We start from the raw sequence: 21,706 nt of genomic DNA on the forward strand, positions 1-21,706 counted from the left end.
TCTCACCCACGGTTGATAACTGTTTCCCTGGTGCCCTCCCCACGACCAGGAAGTCACAGAATTATCATCACTTGTTTTGTTCCTGCTTGCGTTGTGGTAACAGTTACCATTTTCATGTACTCGGATCATAAATCGAAAAACAAGGATACATTTAAAATAAGACTTTTATTTAAAATAGACCTAAAAGGCAATACAGCAACATTTATAAGAAACGGCAAAACTTGTGTGCCGATATTAAACCCGTAGCACTTGAAAGAGAATTTACTTAATATTGCATTGCACACATCCAGACTGGACTGCTACACACCTCTTCCCCTGGATTGTAAGACAAACAAGTAAAAATAGACAACACTTTTATATAATGAGTCAAATCTGTTGTAAATAACAGGAAGAAATGCATTGAGCAGCAAGAAGCGAACAGAGGTTTCAGTGGCAGGATCAGACTGCACAGCTGCAAACATCCACACAGGTTTTTTAAAAATAATTGTATAAAATAACCCTCTAGGTTTCACGTTTCCTTTTTTAACAAATAAAACTAGATTCCTGTCAATCAAATGAATCTCACAGATTTGACACAGTGATGTTCTGATATGATCAGACAAACTCTGGCTCGCTGCCCCTGTTCCTGGTCAGAGGCAATTTCTTTCCACACAGACGTGCCAGTGGAAGCCCAGACAGGCTCAAAACGGGGGAATACGGGTAGTTGTTGTTGGACTGGTTCACGTTGAGCTCGGCCAGGGAGGCGCTCAGATTCTGCTCTGGCCCTGTGTCATCATCTGGGGGTCCACTGTCTGGCACAGCAGGCGGCTCTTTACCCTCTGGGTCATCTTGGTCCTGATCCACATCTTGGTCTGGGTCAGTGTGAGGCGCAGACTGGTTGGACAGGTCCAGACTGTCCCTGTAGCTCAGCTGGTCATCATCCACACTCACCACACTCTCCTGCTTCACCAGGCCACCAGAGTGTGTACTTCTCTGACCGCTGTCATCCAACTCAGAGTCAGAGAGCTGCTCACTAGAGCCCAAAGAACTTTCTAAATGGAGATTAAGAGGCCAGAGGTCAGGCAGTTAAGTCACTCTAATTAAACCCGAGAGTACATTTGTTTTGCAGTTCTAAAACTGTTATTAACTTTTAAATATAAACAAACGTCCAGTAGATTCAAACTATTGCCACACAAGTTCACACAAATATAGCAGTGTTTGGATCCTGTGTTGCTCAGTCACACAGGAAGTCATTTGTTTCATATGAACACAGGTGGAGACAACAGTCTCCGCCTGTGCAAGACAACTTTAAAAAACATGGCAAGGATGAAAACTCATAATGAAGAAATAAAAAACAAATGTGCAATTTCTGTATTACTATAATGGAGATGATTCCTATTTAACAAGGTCCTATTTTAGAGATTTTGTCGTCTGCCTTGTAGACACTTTTTAAACACCTATAACGCTGCAGGATTTACGTCATCTACCGTATGATTGTATTTACTTGGTCTCTATGGAAACTCACCACATCCCTCCTCCATTTTGTCAGAGTCCAGTTTGCTCTGCTGCTCCCCTCCATCTTCCTCTCCATCAGCAGGACTCGTCGTCTTGTCCTCTGCATTAGGACCCTGAACCAGAACCCAGGGAAAATATAGATTGATATCAATGAGATAACATAACACACATTGTGTAAACACACATTTATTTTATGTTTTTTGAAAAGAGACAGAGGTGGTTACTGATCAGTACACAGGATTGAATCCTCAACCAGATCCTCAACCTTTTTATTTGCTACTCACCTTTATACCAGATAATGTTCACACTCATAAATGACTGACTCATGTCAAGGTTTCTTCTTCCCCGTCATAAAGTGAGGTTTGTAAAATGAGAAGGATTCCTCTGAAGCCTCAACCGAATAATACAACACATTTTAATAAAAAAAAAGGTCCATGAACAAACAGCATCCCTTTTTTAAAAATTGTGGTTACAGACATTTATGTTAAAGATAATGACAACGCCAGAATGATTTAAGCATACTGAAAATCAGTACAAAGGGCATTACCATATTATCTCTTGTACTGAGATTAACCCAATTAACTTTTAACATTTAACCTTTTAATGACGAAATATCAGTTTGTTATCCCATATGTCAATTGCTCATATTCTTTTAAACATTTAATATGTGCTTTTAAAAGTTAATATAAATGCACGTTTCAACAGAGCTGAATTTTAGTTCATGAAGTTGGTAATTGGAGTATTTTTTTATTAAAAAGGTCCAGTGAAATATTTAGAAGGGTTTATTGGCAGATATTGAATATACTATCCATAAATATGTGTATATTTGCATTAAAATAAAAATGTGCTCAGTTTTCATAACCTTAAAATATGCCATTTTTTTAAAGGGCTTTATGAAGGCCACATCTTGTGCCCCCATGTTTGCAAACCAACAAAGAAGATAAAAGACGAGAGTGAAAGAGTGATTGTTGTGAAATGGTGTTTACATACTTTCTGGTATGTGAAGACCTTGTTGTTGTTGTACCTTTTACCCTGTAAAGAACGTTAAAACCTGGTTGGTTTTAAATGTGCTATCGAAATAAAGGTGACTTGACTTGAACACGTGGAAAAAGGAAAGTTGAGTCCTTCTTTTATTGCACTCTGCAGTCTCACATTTAAGTTCACTAAAACTCACAGACTGGACCTTTAAAACATACCTGCTGAGCAGAGGACGAAGCAGAGCGACAGATTTTATGTGTCTGAGAGGTTTTGGACTGGAAGATGGATGAATAGAAGACGATGAGGGCTTCCACGACGCGGGCCTGGTGCGGGTAATCAACCAGAGATGACAGAGATATCGTTGCCCCAGTTGGACGTGGACGCATCAGCGAGGGTCCAAACACAATCCCCAAGTTACTGGGACTCATCTTGTTATCTTCCTCCAGCTCTGCGATTCTAGGAGAAGAGAAAGTAGAGGAATGATTTCTGCACTTCTTAACTTTTAACAGTGCTGAGCTTTGATAGTCCGCTCTGTTTTTCCTGCATGGCAACGGACCTTCGCAGGTGTCGAATGATGTATCTCAGTGAAGAGAAGTTGGTCTTGGGCAGCTCCTTGAGAAGCTCCTTCAGTTTCTCCACCAGCACCAGAACCTCTGGATCGGTGTCTGGACCCAGATCTACCAGCTCAGACCCTCTGCCCGCTGCTGGGTTCACACTGCTCGACTCTGCCTCCTCCCCCTCTGGTGTTTCTTCGTCACTGTGCAGACTCTCTTTGGCCAAACCCATCAGACTGTTGTACAGGCGGAACAGCATGATGGGCTCCGGCAGCTGGTGGACAAGGATAAAGGAAACAGAGTTGAACTGAGCATGAAACAAACAATATGACAAATTCTTTACATTGAATTAAAAACTCCACAATTTCTAAATGAGCACAGGCCACTTTATTAGGTACATCATTGACCTGCTCATAATGTAAATCTATCCTCCTAAATCATCTATATTTGTTTCATAATTTCACTTTAGACACATCTGTAACTTTTGCTTTACTTATTCTGTATTAATTATGTTTTTTATTCTGTTTCTATTATTGAACTTGTTTTACAGCACATACCCTTATAACTTACTGTTACCTCATGAAGGAAGGTGATTTAAGTGAATGTAGTATGGTTGTTGGTGTGAGAATTTCAGCAACTACTGATCTACTGGTCCAATCAAACAAATAAATATCCAGTGAGTGGCATTTCTCAGGGTAAAATGCCTGAAGAATGACCAGACTGGTTTCAAATGATAAAAAAGTTAATTCAATAAATCATATGTTACAACACATCCTTGAACCTTGAAGCAGATGAGCTACGGCAGCAGAACACACCAGGTGCCACTTTATTATCTGTCCTGTGTACCTAATAAAGTGGACTGAATATGCAGTGCATAGTATTTGCAATCATGTGTGTATAAAGTGCATGGTTAAAATATTTTATGGCACTGAGCTTGACTTATTGCAGATTCAAATAAACAAATCCACACAGGATTAGAGTACAATCCAAGGGAAAACAACTTCTTGTCAACATGCACGTGTACCTGTCTGAGGTAAAGCTTGAGAACGTTGCTGATGTCGTGTGGTGAACACTGGGACAGCTCCACCAGCTCTTTTCCGTTCTCAAAGGCCTGACACAGTTTCTCCACACGAGTCTTCACCCCATTCACCCTGTAGATTCCCTGCAGGCAGGAAGCAGTGGTTATTATCGGACAGTCCCGTCTTCCTCAGAGTCGGGCACAATGTCCAAACTTGAACTCACCTTCATCTTGAGTGCCCGTCTCTCAATCTCAGAAATGCACTTGGTGATGATGAAGGGGATTCCATCACTGGCGCAGCTGGCGACCTGAGAGAACTCTCTGCCAAACAGCTGCAGACGACCCTGCAGCTTTTTGTGGCCACACTGGATGGCAAGAGTCTCTAGACAGCGTTTGTGACACGCCAGGAAACACTGAGGACAGAGAGGATTTCAAGAACCTTGTCTAAAACATCAATAGGATACTTCAAGCTCTACCACGGCGGAAAAAATGATTTTCCTTTCATCGCAGCTCACTCATGGAATAAAATACAGCATGTCCTTACTCCTACTGTTATTTATTTAAAGATTTTTTTTAAAGGTTTTAAAGTCATTTTTATATTCAATGCTATCTTATACTGTTACTGATCAGACTTTTCAAAACAAACCCTTACTTGTTTTACTGTGTTAGTTGTTTTCCTCACTGTTTGCCTATTTCTAAGTGTCCTAATTCTGTCATGACACAATTTCACCTTGAGCATTAATAAATCCTATGTCTCTGTTGTCATTGCTTTTACTACTCGTTTTGTTTTTCTCTGGGTTACCCAGAATGTTACCTTGAGTATAAACAAACATAGTATGCATGTTCAGCACATACAATAACGTCACACAAGTGCTTCACTGGACTCAAATGTCAGGATGAAGAACTGACCTCCTCACACTCTGCCCCCTGGAAGTAAACGTAGCTGTCACACTCGCGGCACTTTGCAGGAGTCCGCAGCTTCCTCAGTCGGTGAGTCTGAGCTGCTTTGGACAGTCCGATGTTACGGAAAGGTCTGGTGGACACAACCACGTCAGGATCCATGCCGTTGATATCTGGAGAGAAAGAAAAACATCAGAGGCTCTCACACAGCCAAGGAAATGTTTTATCAACAAAAATCTAAATGCAAGATCAACAATATGATCTTACTTGGAGTTTCAAATGAAGTCACATTCCCGTCTTTCTCATCTGCGTCTTCATTGGACGACATTGTTCCAGTGGACGATGTTCGAGCAATTTTACTGATGTCACCTACAAATCAACAAAAACATTGTCCAAGATATGCAGGGAAGATTTCAGCAGAGCAAAGTTATTATCTTTGTGCATGATGAGGAGAATCTGAGACTAGTGTATGTTACTGTGAATCTGAGGTGTTTCTTACTTGTGCTGATGGTAGGAGACTCGAGGCCTCCATCTCCTCCAACGCTGTCATCGCTCACTGTTGAACCCCAAGACTTGTGGCCTTGCCCTGTGGACAGCCAAAGTTAGTATTTTATCTAATTCTTATTGGTTTATTAGTCTGGGACAATGTAGGAAAACAGCTTTAAAACTAAGCAAGGGTTACTGCGATCCCTGTCACTTTATAGACTTTGATATAAAAAGGTCATTATAAAGATACATAAGCTGAAAATCCCTCCATGAGAAGGCAATTGAGTGAGTGACTACATACGTACATTTTCTAGTCCATTTACAATAATCCTAATATTTTTAAGTGTAGATAAAATGCACATAAAACTTTACTCTTGACATAATAAGAACGGAATAAAATGTGTACAAAAAAGGTCATTTAAAGGTTAATTGTTTTATTAAAGCTGCCACCAGTGATGTATGTATTCTTGTCCACTGCTGCCTCATGAAGCATTCCCTTTTCTCATCTCTTCCTCAGCACATGAATGCATTTTTGGGAGAAACATGACATCATGAGCAGAGGACTGCCTCCTTGTAGAGTTCTCACTCTTGACTGGATTAAAAATAGCTGGATTCTTCAAAAGTCTTCAAATGCACTGGAGCTCTGTAGTGCATCTGAATTCCTGAATCAATTCAAAACTGCTAAAGGAAATGGTAGATATGAAAAAGTCGATCTGGTGATTTTATGAATCAATATTATGATCTTTCAAAAATGATGCTTGATATGAATCTGAAAATTACATTTTTGAACCAAGCCATAGTTTGTTTAACACGGCATATTACGTTTAGCTGTATGTCTGTTCTCAAGCTGTAGTTTGTAATGTTTAAATATAAACAAATGTCTTACATTTAAACCACTGCCAAACCAGTACACGCAATGCTGATTACATCTATGACATAACTATCTGTGTTTCTCAGCAAGATTTTGGCTTCTCATGAATGTGATCAAAAAGCACTTCCTGAACAACTGCCGGACTATGAGCCTGCATGTTCAGTTACAATTGCTGCTGTTTCTTTCCTGCAGCTCCAAGTAAGTATCCTGGATGCAGTCCGGTCAAAGTAATTTGATATTAGAAGACAGCAGCAGGCGACATCACTTACTCTTGCGTTGAGCCTCTGCCTCTCTGTCAGGAACTGTTGTATCCGAGCCAGTGGCAGGACTGTCCGTGTGGCTCTGCTCTGTGTTGAAACTGTCGTTCCTTGGTCTGTGGCCATGGCTGCACCAATGAGAAGATTATCAAACAGTCAATAGATTCAAAGCGGTAGAATTTAATGTTTACCCTTTTTGTGACCTCTCAGCAAATAATGTCAAACTTTTCAAATGAAAAACTTTGAAGTTCTCACTGTGATGAGCTCGAGGCGGAGTAGGCCTCAAATGTGTAGTGAACAGTCGGCTGCTCTGGTAACTGCAGGTCTCTGACGTGGGCGGCGTACTGTTGTCCTGGGTCGTACAGCTTACTGCTCTCACACAGAGTCTGGTAGTGGACGGGCAAAGCTACCGTCTGCATGTGCATGAGCTGGTAGTAAGAGATGGTCGCCTGGAGGAAGAGAAGAGGTTCAGCAATCGTCAGTAAGCTGTAGCAATGAGGAATGGCGGCGTGTCAGAGTGTATTTTTGTGATTCTTCTGACCGAGCGAAGAGTCTGGTCGCTCTGTTTGATGACGTCCTGCAGCTGTCGTAGCACGGTGACCTTTGTGTGCTCCAGCTCCAGCTGCTGCGTGGTGGCATCTGCGATACATGTTCGGTAGGTTGCCTCAGCTTCATCTGCCTGCACAAGCATATTGCACCATTAAAAAATAAAAGCATCTCATTACATCCTTTTCTTTTTTTAATATCAGTACAGAGAAGGTTTCAGAGATAATTATCTAATGATTTTTTGAGTGTGGCCCTGAGAAAGGTACCATTGTTGTTGCTTAGTTTGTGTGTTCACAACTAGTTGTGAATAAGGATGCGTTAAATTCACTAACACTGATTGGTGTTTGTGTGCAACTCTAAGAAATTCTTATTTTATTTTTTACTAGTGGATATTCTTCTGGGTACTTCTATGGGTAACCACACCCTCATACTTTATTATATTTTCTTGTATTTATATTAAACAATTTAAGTTTGGGAACGACTGCTCTAAATCTACACATTCAGGACAAACAGAAGATGCAGATAAAGACCTTATTACGAGCTTCTTCCTCTAATCGTTTCTTCTTCTCCACAGATTTAGCTGTAGATCCTCCTCCCTCCTCCTCAGCTCGAAAGGCCGCCATTTTGGCCTTGTCGTAGTCCTCGCAGCGAGCCATGTAAGCATGCTTGGCCTTACGCAGGTTCGCCTCACACTCCATCTAAATAGAAACATTACATTATCGTTGCTTGGGAGACAAATGGGTCCGTGTTTGTACATATAAAGAAAATGAGACCTCACCAGTTTTCTCTTTGCCCGAATCCAGTGCTCTTTGATCTCCTTCCGTCTCTTTTCGTGGTCCTGTTTTCGTTGCATCAGAGGCTGCACGGAATAACAATAACAGATCAACACAGTGTGCACAGGAGCAGGACACTCTGGTATTAAAAACAGCAGTAGGTTATGAGCGACTCTTGCAGGGTGATTTAAAGCTGCAGTTGGCAGAATGCCTAGAAAAATAGGTAACTGATGAGTCCTCAGGTCATTAAATACTAATATTTATGGATCATAGCTCGATGTCCTGAGCCCCTCCCAACTTATAAGCGAAGACAGATTTGTATGACACACACACACACACTTTTAGAGTTTCAAGATGTTTTCTGCCTGTATTGTTACTGGAGGGGCCCTTTGCCCACAAGGCGCAAGCTCCTCCAACTGAGCTATTCTGGCCCGCCCATGTGCATAGTAGATATATTCTTCCCATATACCATACCGTCTCCTCCGAGACTTAAAATTCATCTAGTGTGAATGTATACATACTAGAGTGGACTGTGGAAACCTGTGTTAAACCGTACTATACCAGCATAAATTGCTCTTCAGAGATTAATAAAGTTTTCTGTATCCTCCATTTGAACTGCCCTGTGATTGGTCAAAGCTGAGGTACAGTCCAGTTCTTTCAGATCACTTGCTTTACATTACACTGAAAGGTTATTATGGCATTATTGTTGAATAACACCAAGAATATTAACCTGGCACAGCATTTTTAAACAGATGAAGTGAATTGTTCTGTCACCTGGATGAAGGTCTGGCTGTGCAGGGTGGTGCTGGCCTGCTGCAGCCCCACACTCTGCTCCTGGTCCTGCTCCAGAGCCAGAGAATAGATGGAGAACAAAGGCATGTGGGGCTGGAGGAAGAAAGGATTTGATATTCAACCAAAACCAACTGACAAAATGAAACACTGAAGTATTTTTGTGTTAAACATTAGTGTATCACAAAAAAAATGTTGAGAGAAGGTTGAAAAAGGGGCTTTACATGCGTTATGCTGTGTTTGCAGGACTGGTATAATCTCTGGAGGCCCTTGGAGAATTCAGTCTCTGATAAAAGAGAAGAACACAAATAACAATGTAATGTGTGGTACATTTATATTCTGATACTGATTAAACTGATTTATTCTATAAATCAGAATATACTAATGCAAACGAAGATCAAGTTGCAAAGGGTCAAACTCATTTCTTTCAAACATTCTTGTGAAATCATTCTAATTTCTTAAACACATTGATCAATCAACTCATTTGGCTCTAACACTTACCGAGTGAAATTCTCTTTTCCACGTAGCTGATCAGGTCCTTCATGTACTTGGAGATGGTTTTGGCATAAAGCAGAGCAGAGTCCACTCCTCCCTCACTGTGCTGGAGGATCACATCCACTTCCTCTCCTCGGCCTACACGTCAACACACAAACATGAGTCACTGCACAAACAAGGTGAAAATCTCCAACATTCAGCATATTATTTTGGTGATAATGTTTTGTTCATCACCATTTAAGACGAGTTCTGTGTGGATGAGACGTTAAGCTGCCACATGCTGTACATGCACTAAAGTGTGGACACTCTCCAGAAACTGTCCAGAGGCACTGCTATATGTGAGAATGCAAACATCTGCAGAAGTCGCTCCCAACATTCTCCAGAGACTGTTCTGCCAACTACCTGGTCAAATCTCTGAATAACCGACTGAGCTGAAATGACAATACAGCAGGAAAAACTGCAAGGTGGGGAGTGTGTGTGACCTGGCTCCTGTTTGCCCAAACCTCAAGAGATTGTACTGCTGTTGTGGATGCGTCTCACTTCTTATATGTGGTCAAATTCCAGTGGAGAATTGTCTCCAGACATTATCACACGTTCATGTCTGCAGATGGCATTTTTTTTTAGGAAAATGAGTGATTATCTGAGCTGTAACTCACAGTGATCATCTCAAATATTTAGTATTTATTTTGGTTATGCAGATATTCGATCGTCATTTTAAACTCACTGTAGTCAAATCTCTAAAACTTTTTTTATAAACTCTGCCATTTAGTTGTTTAATTGATCAGGTGTTTCTCTTAAGCCACTTTCAGAGATGCAGTTCAGATTTTCTCCAGAGATTATCCATGCGAGAAAGCAAAAGTCTGCAGAAGCACCAGCAGACATTCTCCAATCAAATCTCTGCATAATATCCAAGTGAGCTCATGTGAGATCGCTGCAGAAGAAAGTCCAATTACGCTACAGTGACTGAATGAGTGAGTGTCCGGCCTCCATCTTGCTAAAGCCAGACGACACCACTTCAGCCGGATCCTCAAGACATTCTCCTGCTGTTGTGATTGCGTCTCATGTGAACATCAAAATGTCAGACGATGAACATGTAAAATCTTTCATGAAGTGAATGGAGGCCAAATATAGTTTCCTCTCCAAAATAAATGAATGACAGTACACAGACATCAACTAACACCAAACCCAGTGAAAGTAGGAAAGTGAGAAGTGACTGATTTCCTACCCATGTCTTGCAGGTCGCTCCTGAACTGACCACCATCTGTCGCAGTGTACAAGTTCTCCATCGACTGCACAACAAAAACAAACTCACCATCATTAACTCATTTTCTCTACACCCAATGCAAAAGTGGGAGTGGAAATGTCTTTTTATGTTGAGGTTGCTTTGTGATCAATGTTCACTGACCCTGCTTTTCTCTGTGGGCAGCAGAGAGAGCAATGTACTGCTGTCCACTTCTCCCATCAGCAGTTCTGAGACACTGAGGAGCAGAAACAGAAAGACACGGTTACATCAGCACAACTATTCTACAATTTTAATAAGCAGCAGGGGACACTGTAGAGCAGATTTGAAGGGAAGGAAAACCATTGGACAAACCTCAGCAGGTTCATAAATTATGAAAAATAAGTTTTATCTGCATTATTTCAGCCCAACACATGACCTATTGTTCTTATACAGTAGGACTTTATAAAATTGTATTGAATTCCTTATCCACTTTACATAATTTTGACACCTCTTTCAGAGGACGACTGTTAAAGAGGCAAAACAAATGAAAACGCTTGGATTTTACACTTCATGTACAGAAGAATAATCATAATATCAGAATGAGGAAACAGACTTGTCAGGCAGATTTCAACCATGTGTGCCTGCTCACTTCCTTCTGTGACTGATATCTAAACCCAAAATGGCACAATAAACATACAATATACTTATCTTACACAAAGTAAACATATTTTCTACTTTAATATATAATTTTAAGGACATATTCATCACTTTGATGATTTCATAGTTGTCTATTTAAATTCATTGGCCTTTGACTCGTCTTTATCATCCAACTCTCCTGTCTGTGGCAATCTGTTCTTTTAGCAGCCAGGTAGTGAACAACAACCTCAAGTTTTGGTTTGTGTCACCCAGCAGAAGAAAAACCACTTCCTGTTTTCAGCTCAGCCTCATGCAAATGTGTCACCATCATTGCACTTCTCTCTCTCTCATTCCCAACAACAGACTACAACGTACACGTTAACACACATCCTGCCTGTAAAAGTACAGCTAAAGATCGCTATTTCACTGGCAAGGGATGCAGCTAAATCAATAACAAATATTTGGAGAAACGAATACCACAGGAACAGGATTGTCAAGGGATTATTTAACAATAACACATAAAAACATAAACCAGGTACCTACTTGCTGCTAAAAGCAACGGCAATTGTTTCAATTGCCTTTTCAAACTCCTTCTTGTCTGCCTCATTACAAGCCTCATAGTGGAAACCTGAAAAAAATACACGTCAGGTTTCAGTCATGTCAAAAATAAACCAAAAACATTCATTTTATACGCCTGCACATCAGTTACATCACACCATAAGATCAACTGTATAATACCTAAGGATACTATGTTCTGTTGACTAAACCGTAAACTGTGTTTCACAGAGAAGAAAAAAATAGCTGTGTCCTAAATACATTTGTTTCAGTGGTTTAACATCCAGTGTGTAGTATTGAGGGAGGTGGGGCAAAACTATTTATACAGCATAGCAACAAAAAGTTTTGTGTTACAACATTGATACATATTTCTCATCCCCCTCCTCCCTTTAAGTGTTGCTTCACAAAGACACAGATAGATCCAGAACTGAGGAGCCTGAGGTGAAGTTAAAAGCAATAAATGCTACTTCAAACTAAAGATGAACACACTTCAGCTGCTGCGAATAAACCCAAAAACAGAGGCTGCATCTCTGGACAGCACTGTTATCTTGGACAGAGCAGCTGAATGGTTGACTGCAATGTTTTTTAAACACACCGTCACTTACCCTGCTGCAGCTGCTGCAGCAGAGGCCATGTCCCGGAAACAGCACTTTTGTGGGACATCCTGCTGCTCTTAATGCAAACGTCACTCTCAGGTTTAGTGAAAAAGTAAATAAAAATGACTCTTGTGGCACCAGTTAAAGCCAAAGCAGTAAAAGCAAAGCTATACTGTGTGACCAGGATGACGACGATGAGATAGAATGTTTCCCAATGAAATAAACAGAACAACATTTTAAAATAAAATTACATTAAATTATACGTATAATAGGCTTGCATATCATGCAGCTGTTTAACTTTGGGAATACGCTTTGCAGTTAGAAAAAAGTCAATAAATTGCAATATCTTCTGGGCTATTCACACCCCTGGAATCAATCAACAGATACATAAAACGGTATTTAAAATAAAGTTTAATTATCACCAAGTCCACCATGATGTTGTACACCAACTGATGAAGTGCTCAGCTGCTTTCAATAACTGTAACAATGCAACTTCACCACTAGATGCCACTAAAGTCTATACACTGGTCTTTTAAATATTCTTTCCTTGCAAATATTTACCTTTGACTTTAGATATGAGCTTCCCAGCCGCAGTGAGGATCTCCACAGTGTTTAGCAGAGGGTAGGTGTTGATGACCTGACGCAGCACACGTAGGACCTCACCCAAGCACTCATGGGCCACGGGTCGCTGACTCTCCTTACCTGGATGGGAGGGAAATATGGCGGAGAGGCGGTAGATGAAGTTAGCAACAGGATAGAGAAGCATTTGTGGGATATTATACGTTTGTGGTGAAGGTTTCATTTTATCTGTCGGTATGAATTGGGGTTTGGTTGATGAGAGAATCTAAATAGCAGTAAATGTGGATGCCAGTGTGAATTGTTGTTCGTCTCTGTGTATGTTGGCTAGGAGTGGTGGCCTGTCCGGGGCCTCTCACACAGTGTAAGCTGGATTTGGCACCATCATCCCCCAATGACCCAGACAGGAGAATGTTGGTAAAGAATGAATGGTAATTCATTGTACAGTGATTTTGCTTCTTTGTGAGGCCTTCAGGACAGGGCTATATGCCTACTCTTAGAGAATTACAAATTCACTAGTCAAAAAGTCTTAAGTCAGTAAGTGAAGTGCACCACATGTATAATGCAGCAAATAACACTTTTTGCTGCTTGTTATCACCCTAAACTAAGAAGCTCCCACTTCATTTTACACTGCTCAAACTGCACAATCTGTCAGGTCATACCTCTGATTTCACCAGTGACACATTCAAGTGCATATTTCAAATAAACTCCCTTAACCATCACAGCCATAATCATAAGGTATGGTTATTATAAGCATAATAACCATAAAAAAGCCACCAAAATGTGTCCTCACAACCTACGCAAAGACACACAGGTTTCGTCAGCTTTTAGTTGCACAATTTGGCCTCCTCCTACTGAACTACGTGATGGAGGCACATAGCTGACAGAGGAGGCCAGAGTGCAGCCGGTTCCTCTATCCTCCCACAGTTTGAATGTATCTGAGCAGTGACAGCAGACAATAAGAGCACAGTTCTGGTGTCAGTAGCTAAAGAAAACAAATCACCTTATCAAATACACTCAGTTTAAACAACAGTTTGCAGTTAAAGAAATTAAGTGGGACCTAAAATGCAAGCAGAGCTTAGATTGAGATTAAGGAACTCTCTCGATTGCAGCAAAGCAGTAGACAAGATCCAAACTCTGATTGTGCTGCTGATTAAGAGGAGGAGACATTGGGTCACGATGATGTAGCCAACCTATCAAAGGAGGAAGTGTGGACAAGGCTGTTGTGTCAGAGACTATCCATCATGGCTTCCTGTTTAGAGAGCCAACGCTGGGTGGAGAACGTAATAGATCCAGAGTCAGATAGGAGCAGACGGAAAAATACAAAACCAAAGCTCTGTCCATCTCATCTTATCCACAGACGATGTTTCCCAACCACACAAATTCAAGTCATTACACAAGGCTGTAATGACTTGAACTCAGTCTGTGTAGCTGGTTGCTCGAGCTGGGAAATATATCGATATCCATACTGGAATTTAGAGACCAGACATCGTAGATTTTGGATTTCATCATGCAAGACACATCCTTTCCTGATTTTAAGGGCTGTTGTAGCTCTGACATTGAACCATTCAGTCAAATATTATGATATCAAATAGTATTATTAATACAAAAGCCTAAGAAATACACCAGATATCTAAAAAGGTAACAACTGTATGTGTTTAAATATATAACACAAAAACAGCTATAGAAATGACAGTTTAGGGTAGATACTTTCTTTTATCTTAGAGTATATTACAGTTTTTACAATGTACTGTCACTTCTCTTTTTCGAGTTTAGTTGATGCTTCTCACAGGTCAAATGGCCTGTGTCCAGCTAATCTACTAGATATAGCTCATATATCAGGACATAGCCTTGAAATATTGAGATATTATTCGTATACCATAATATACAATAATTGCCAGCCCTACAGGTGGCAAACTGTTTGGTCATTTGTTTCCAAAACACTTAAAAGCTATAAATGCATTTTTCTGCAAAATAAGTACTGCTCTCCAAATACTGTAATAAACACGATCAATAAAATAATAATAATAATAATAATAATAATAATAACTATAATTCAGTGGTGTGCCTGTTGGTAACCAATATGCCAACCAACTTACCTATCTGTGCAATTCACTTGGACAATGTCCAGATTACGTGACATTAGAAAAAACGTATTATTGTGTTAGTTGTGTTATTGGTAGACTTGGCTAACTTCTCAAAGTCAGACTAAAACACGCAGGTAACGTGATTGAAAGTTGAACTACTACTGCAGGTATGCCTTCGGTTGGACGGGAGTTACACTCGCTTGAGCTGGCCTGGGTGATATACAAACACACCACAGCTCCTACCCTGGCTAACACCCGGAAGTAAGAGAAGAAGCCATTACACATAAGAATATGACAAAAGCGACGAAGATATGGAGAAATTCAGGGATTGACAAGGAAATCAATTCTATGCTCTGTCGGCTTAAATAATTGAATATTTTAAAGTAGATGCAGATTTAGTCAGCAAAACCAAAAATCGCCTAATACTAACAAGCTGAAAGAGGGTGTATCGTGGGTATATCGCCACCTGGAGTAGCGGAGGTGAATACACCTCACTCAAACTGATTGCCCTCATGCATGTGTTATACTACACAAGAATACTTTTCTTCCCCCCCAGACAACTTCATTTATTGATGGCTATGTGGACACAAAGAGGATTATGAAGAATATTATTATTCATTCATTCATCATCTACCACTTAATGCTCCACATGAGTGTCGCAGGGCTGCTGGTACCAATCCCAGCTGACGTAGGGACAAAAGGTACACCCAGGTCATCATTATTATCATCATCATCATCATTATTATGGGGGGGTGGAGTGGCTCAGTGGCTGATTGTACTCCATTGTAAGTTGCTTTGGATAAAAGTGTCTGCTAAATGACATGTAATAAAAATAAGTCATGAAATACATAATATTAAAAATTATGTTATATTTAAAAAGTGTTTCAGAAACAAACAGACTAAATCTTTAAATAGTGGTGTTTACTCTATGAGGAAAGTATACGTTTCCGTTTTGCTGAGGAGGAGAAGAGGAGAGTGTCAATGAGGCTTCAGTAAACAAGAAGCTGGCTTCCTGCTGGAGACAAGAGTGCGGTTAACTCTGTGGGTGCAACAGAAACATAACCCTTCATTTGGAGAGAGGAAGCTCAGTCACTTGTTGCCTTGGTTCTGCAGGGTTGTTCTAACCACCGTTCTCCCTCTCCCTTCACCTTCCTTATCATACCCAAAAGTGTCAATGTACAGAAATGATGCAGACCGACAGAAACCTTTGATGGGTTGCTCCTCATTTAAGCCCTTATCAAAATGATTTGGAGTGTGCGACACAAAAGGGGAAGCTGGAGACAAGACGGTATTGTTCCGTCACCAAACTGACAAACAAAATGGAGCAAAGACAAACACGGGGCATACCGTCATGTCTTAAATTCTTTGACTGCAGCTTATTCCCAGAACACTGGGTTCAAACTGAAATGAGAAAAGTTTCTTGTGCTTGTAACAGCTCATAAAAGAAACATAAACCAAACCCGTTTTGACAGTTTTTACAAGGTAAATATTTGAACTCATTGGGAAGGTTTCTGTGGAATGATTTGAGATGGGTGGCACAAAAAAGGTGTCATACCTTCAGTGAGAACCACATCCTTCAGTTTCTCCACAGCTTCAGCAAAACGCGCCACGTCCCTCAGCAGGGCCGGGATGTCTTCCACTTCAATGGCTGTGCTCTCTGGACTCTCAGATGGAGTAGTTGGGGTCAAAGCCCCTTTCCCTTGGCCCTTTGAGAACACCCATGACTGAAGTGGGAATCCTGAGAAGACACAGAGCACATCATTCAGCATATATGCATTTAACTTACAGATGAATCAACATAGACTTAACAATGCTGCAACTGAAAGATACATTGCCAAAACACATTTCAAATGACTACTATTATATTGCATGTCATTTAGTATTTAATGTGTGTTGTTTTATGATCTTGTGTGTTATTGTGTATTTATGTGCTTATCTGTATTTTTATTTATGCATGTATGTGTGTAAACGTTTGTTTATATGCATGTCACACCTCTAACCTTATATTTCTTCTCAACCATGGAAGAACCTTGTGCTCATTTGCTTGAGAAGAAATCAATATTTGCTTAATTCAGCTCAACAAATGGGCTTCTTAGCATAAATTTGGGTGAAAAAATAAGAAGCTGCTGCCAGCTCACAGTTAGCTTAGCAAAATTCAGGTGACTTGAGGTGAAGTAGAATTGTTAATAAATAATAAAATGTATTTTATATTTAAGCTTTAAACAGTGTTATCAAATGGGCTTTACATGCTAGTTGGACATGATAGCTTTTTAACAAAGCTGGGGTTAATGGTTCCCCTTGCTAACTTTTTCTATGCTAAAGCTAAACAACTGCAAGTTCATATTTAACAAGCATGTGTGAAAGTTGTATCTATGTTCAAAGAACTATTTCTTTAAAGTGAAGTTTGCTGCTTGTTTAATTTATTTCACAACGTTTTCTCACAATGTTAGCATGATTATTCCTCACTACATTTGGAAATTTGGGAGAATTAGGTAATTGAATGAAAAAAGAATCATCACTCAATGATGCAGTACCCTTCAAATGGGACTTGTGAATTTCTGTTGAGATAAAAAGACAAAAATTTAAAAATAACAAATTTCATATGTTCAAATATTCAAGTCATGGGAACAACTGACTAGCAGCTAGCAGGGAAAGCAACAACAGGAATAGCCTTGGAACATTTTCTTGGGGCAAATTAAATTACTAATACTGTACTGTACTGGAGAAAAATGAAGACACTGAAATATCTCAACTGGTGAAGTACGAGCTTTCAAAACATTTCCACTTAGTTTTTCCAGGAATACGACACAGGGAGGGGGTGTTAAAATGGACACATCTTGAAAACACAGTTAACACTAATTAATTTAAAAGGCATCACACAACACTTAGTGTTTATGCTATTATACTGTTTTTGTGTTTTGTCTTATCATTTGATCTTTATCCTTTTATCCTCTAATTTTCTTTATTTTCTTTTGCCTTTTTGTCCATCAATTTGAAAAGTGCTATATAAAATGACTTTAATACACTCAAACCGGTACTTATGAGTTTGACCCACACCTGCAGCGCTCGCGTGTCTGCTCAATGCAGTGGGTCTCTTCAGGGTGGAAACAGGAGACGGGCAGCTCATCCCTTGCATCGATGGCAGCTTAAGGTGCTGTACGCTCTGGGTACCGGGTGAGGACATGGAGGTGTCCTGGAGCCCAGCAGAGGACGGAGTGAGTGTTGAACAGGAGGACGTAGACAAAGGGGAAGAGGAGAGGCTGATGTCACCTGCATCTTTCCGCTCTTGGAGGATGGACAGCTGAGAGAGCAAAGGTAGAGGGGGGAAAAAGGTCAAGACGATCACATGATACGTTCCTGAATGGAACAAAAAACAAGAGTGTGACTTCTCTTTGCTCCAGTGGCCTCAAACATGAGTGACACTGTTGATGTTAGTGAACACATGCGCGAAGACTTTCACAAGATCCTGTGTTGCGTAACACTTCCTGGCTCCAAGCTCTTGTTGGGTGTGGCAAACTGAGCAGACTTTCAATAACAGATATTTACAATATCAATACTTAAATATATCAATAAAGACAAGAGACAATACGCGTCATTCATAATGCTAGTTATTATAATAATTAGGGATGAAACATTTACTCGATTTTTAAATGAATCACTATTTTGATAATCAATGAATCTGAGGGTTTTTTTAATAATTAAAAAAAGGTTTTTGATGTTTCTTTGCTCCTTATATAAGAAATCATTAACATTTAATCATTTGGTTTGAGGACAAAACATCATTTCCAGTTTGGAAAAAACTGATCAACATTTTTTCTGACATTTTATGGACCAAATGGTTACTCAATTACTTAGTGGTGAGAATCAAAGGGAACTTCACGATACACTATACATGGATCATATAGCTATATAAAACAAAAAAAATAAAAAGGACATGCATAAGCGTTTGTTTTGTGTCATCTGAGCCTCATTCAGTCATCGCTGTATGTAACTGTTTGACTATGTTGATTTTATATCTGTGTGACTAAATAAAAAGTCCTAGAGGTGGAAACTACCTTAATTTACTAATGCCATGGAACCAGTTTTCTAGTTGGGTTAGTGAATTTAATTTTCCAGATACGACAGACTTGCGTCACAGGTCATGCATCTCTCAGTGTTGGGGCCTAACAGGTGCATCAGCAGCAAAGCCAAGGAAAACTACTACTCAGTGATACAACGGATGAACGCAGTTTCTAGCACAAAACAGTTAAAACATCCACCTACATTTGCTGCTTATGTCAGTCACACTTACACTCACACATACCTGCTTGAGCCATACGCTGTGCTTGTTGGGCAGTATGTCCAGACTGTCGTTGCCTTTGAGCCCAGCTTTCTTAACTCTCTGACTGGTAGAGTAAGGGTTGTAGCTACTCTTGCCACCTCGCTTCAGCATGCTCCTTCCCCCTATGGCTGTGTCCTCACTCTAACCAAGCACCAGACAACAGTCAAAACTGGTCTTGCAAGAGTTTTCACCGATGCCACTGCCTCATGGGTGAAAACCCCACACGCACAGTCACAATTATATGAATATTTAACCTGGTGACATCAGGATGACTGGATTTATATGGTTTCATTCAGACAAACGTAGGGCTGGGCGATATGGCTAGAAAAGTTATCACAACGGAAAAGGTTAAACTCAGTCCCTATAGATAATCCCCATCAAAGTCAGATGATTAAAGACTGATTTTTGCTCGAGTGTAAGAAACCAGCAAATTGTGATTTAAAATGGGAAACAATGTGTCTGTGAGGAGAGTTATTTTTTTTTATATGTATATGTATATATACATATACATATACACATATATATATATATATATATATATACACACACATATATATATATATATATATATATATATATATATATATATATATACATATATATATATATATATATATATATATATATATATATATATATATATATATATATTTCAGTCATATATATATGTGTACACTATTGTTTTAGAATATACATATATATATATATATATATATATATATATATATACACACATATACATATATATACACATATACATATATATACATATACACATATATATATATATACACATATACACACATATATATATATATATATATATATATATATATATATATATATATTCTAAAACACAATACGAACAAGTGGTCGTAAGGTCACACTAGGTCGAAAGACACTGCAATTTTTTGATAAAGTATGATAGAACACCATAAAGTTGAAAAGATGCAGTGCCGTGGGAATTCACCGGTCAAAATACCACTATTCAGATGAGTACATTTTATTATTTATTTGTTTGACTAATTACACAAAATGTCAATCATGATTTTGATAATTGTGAAAGTTTGTAACACTTAAGTTGCACCAATTATGAATCATCTCACAATTGTAACATTTGTCAAAACACAACTGGACTTTTTATATATATATATATATATATAATATAATATATGGTTACTGAATTATTGCCCAGCATAAGACCAACACTATTTCACTTTTTCACCTTGATGACATAATTCTCAACAATGATTAAATCAAAACTTAAAGTGTTTGTGTCTCTACTCAATGACTTTAAAAAACTGTTGTTTTTTTTAGCCTGGTTTAATCCTAAACCTAAATACAATTAACATCTTACCTCTAACCTTTACCGCAAACTTCAGAAATGTGGTTCTGTCTCATTAGAACAAGGTTTTGGTCCTCATGAGGACTAATGGTCCTTAAAGAGTCGGTGTATTTATCAGGTCCTACAGAGGCAATAAGAACAAGCGCGCACACACACACACAGACACAGAGATAACCCTGGTCCAGAGCTTCCTCTCTGTTGCCCTGTCCTCTCCAACTGAAGGTCATCTCTCTCTCTCACACACACACACACACACAAACCAGAAGTGATGCTTGCTTCCACTCACAGACTGTGCGCTGCTCTGCGGCCCGGGGCTTCCTGCTCGGCTCTTCTTCGAGATGGATGGCGTCTTGATCAGTTCCCGTTTCTTTCGCGTGAACATCTTCAAAGTGCCTTTCCCGTCCATCCTGACTTCACGCAGTTTCACGTAGAGACCCCCCACCCACCCCCCGACTCTCCACTTGGCTGATGTGCCGCCGGCGCTCAGCAGCGGGACCTCGGTGCCATTCAGACCGACCTGTAGCCACGGAGTGTGTCTGTCCGTCTTCCTCCTCCTGCTGCTGCCGCTGCTGTCGTACATCGAGCCGCGCAGGCTCACTGACGCACAGACAGACAGACAGCTCACCGCAAACTGTCAGTGCGCTGCTTTCTGCATCCGCTCTGCTGCGCGCACATTCAGTTCCGTTAAAGAAACACACAACTTTACTTCACAAACTTCTGCTGGGTTTTATGGGTGTTTCACTCGGTTTCACGCGCGCAGCAACCCGTGTCCTTTAGAAAATATACACGCAAACCCACGTCACATCAGAGATAACTGCGTCTAAACAAGCGGTACCGCGATCAAAGTCACGCTAATCAACTTAATCTCGACACACGTGCGTCTCTTTCACCACGTGACCTGAAGCTTTTGATGACGATACACACCGCCTTGTGCACCTGCCACGTGCGCGAACAGACGTGCACGCGCCCACACACATACACACACACTTGTTTTATATCTTAGTGAGGACACATTGGATAAATAATAAATAATACCCTCGCCCGTTATCGTTACCTTAAACATCTAAGTGCCTAACTCTAACATAAACCTAATTCTAACCCTAAAACCAGGTCTTTAACGTGGTGCGGATCAGCCAAAATGTCTTCAAATACTGCCCTCTTAAGTCATAAAGAACAAAAATGCTCACTTACAAAGAATGCTAGTACA

The 21,706-nt window shown here is 39.9% G+C and overlaps 1 protein-coding gene across 3 annotated transcripts; it reads right to left on the reverse strand.

Moving 5' to 3' along the window:
* Positions 1–146: 146 nt before the first annotated feature.
* Positions 147–21,290, reverse strand: arhgap45b (Rho GTPase activating protein 45b). Of its 3 annotated transcripts, none has more exons than XM_044044189.1 (25): positions 20,786–21,290; positions 19,137–19,295; positions 17,891–18,134; positions 16,389–16,571; positions 12,732–12,872; positions 11,563–11,647; positions 10,567–10,639; positions 10,387–10,450; positions 9,168–9,299; positions 8,891–8,952; positions 8,652–8,762; positions 7,883–7,963; positions 7,635–7,802; positions 7,100–7,237; positions 6,814–7,007; positions 6,571–6,686; positions 5,444–5,530; positions 5,212–5,313; positions 4,954–5,117; positions 4,269–4,457; positions 4,051–4,188; positions 3,029–3,300; positions 2,691–2,928; positions 1,505–1,607; positions 147–1,031 (listed from the first exon to the last, which is right to left on the reverse strand). In XM_044044189.1, exons 1-25 carry the CDS (start codon positions 21,077–21,079, stop codon positions 595–597), a joined length of 3,975 nt encoding a protein of 1,324 aa, XP_043900124.1. In that variant the 5' UTR covers positions 21,080–21,290; the 3' UTR covers positions 147–594. The 3 variants fall into 3 exon arrangements, with proteins under 3 accessions (XP_043900124.1, XP_043900126.1, XP_043900125.1); XM_044044191.1 differs by lacking the exon at positions 20,786–21,290 and adding an exon at positions 20,512–20,716; XM_044044190.1 differs by lacking the exon at positions 19,137–19,295 and having other exon boundaries at positions 20,786–21,286.
* Positions 21,291–21,706: the final 416 nt, after the last annotated feature.

Source organism: Solea senegalensis, linkage group LG14 (assembly GCF_019176455.1).
Source record: "Solea senegalensis isolate Sse05_10M linkage group LG14, IFAPA_SoseM_1, whole genome shotgun sequence".
NCBI classification, from domain to species: domain Eukaryota; kingdom Metazoa; phylum Chordata; class Actinopteri; order Pleuronectiformes; family Soleidae; genus Solea; species Solea senegalensis.

Coding starts and splice junctions, on each gene's coding strand:
- arhgap45b (XM_044044189.1), bottom strand. CDS start 21,079: ATGTACGACAGCAGCGGCAGCAGCAGGAGGAGGAAGACGGACAGACAC. Junction 5,314..5,443: donor GTCTCCTACCATCAGCACAA/GTAAGAAACACC, acceptor GTTGATTTGTAG/GTGACATCAGTAAAATTGCT. Junction 4,189..4,268: donor GACGGGCACTCAAGATGAAG/GTGAGTTCAAGT, acceptor TCCTGCCTGCAG/GGAATCTACAGGGTGAATGG.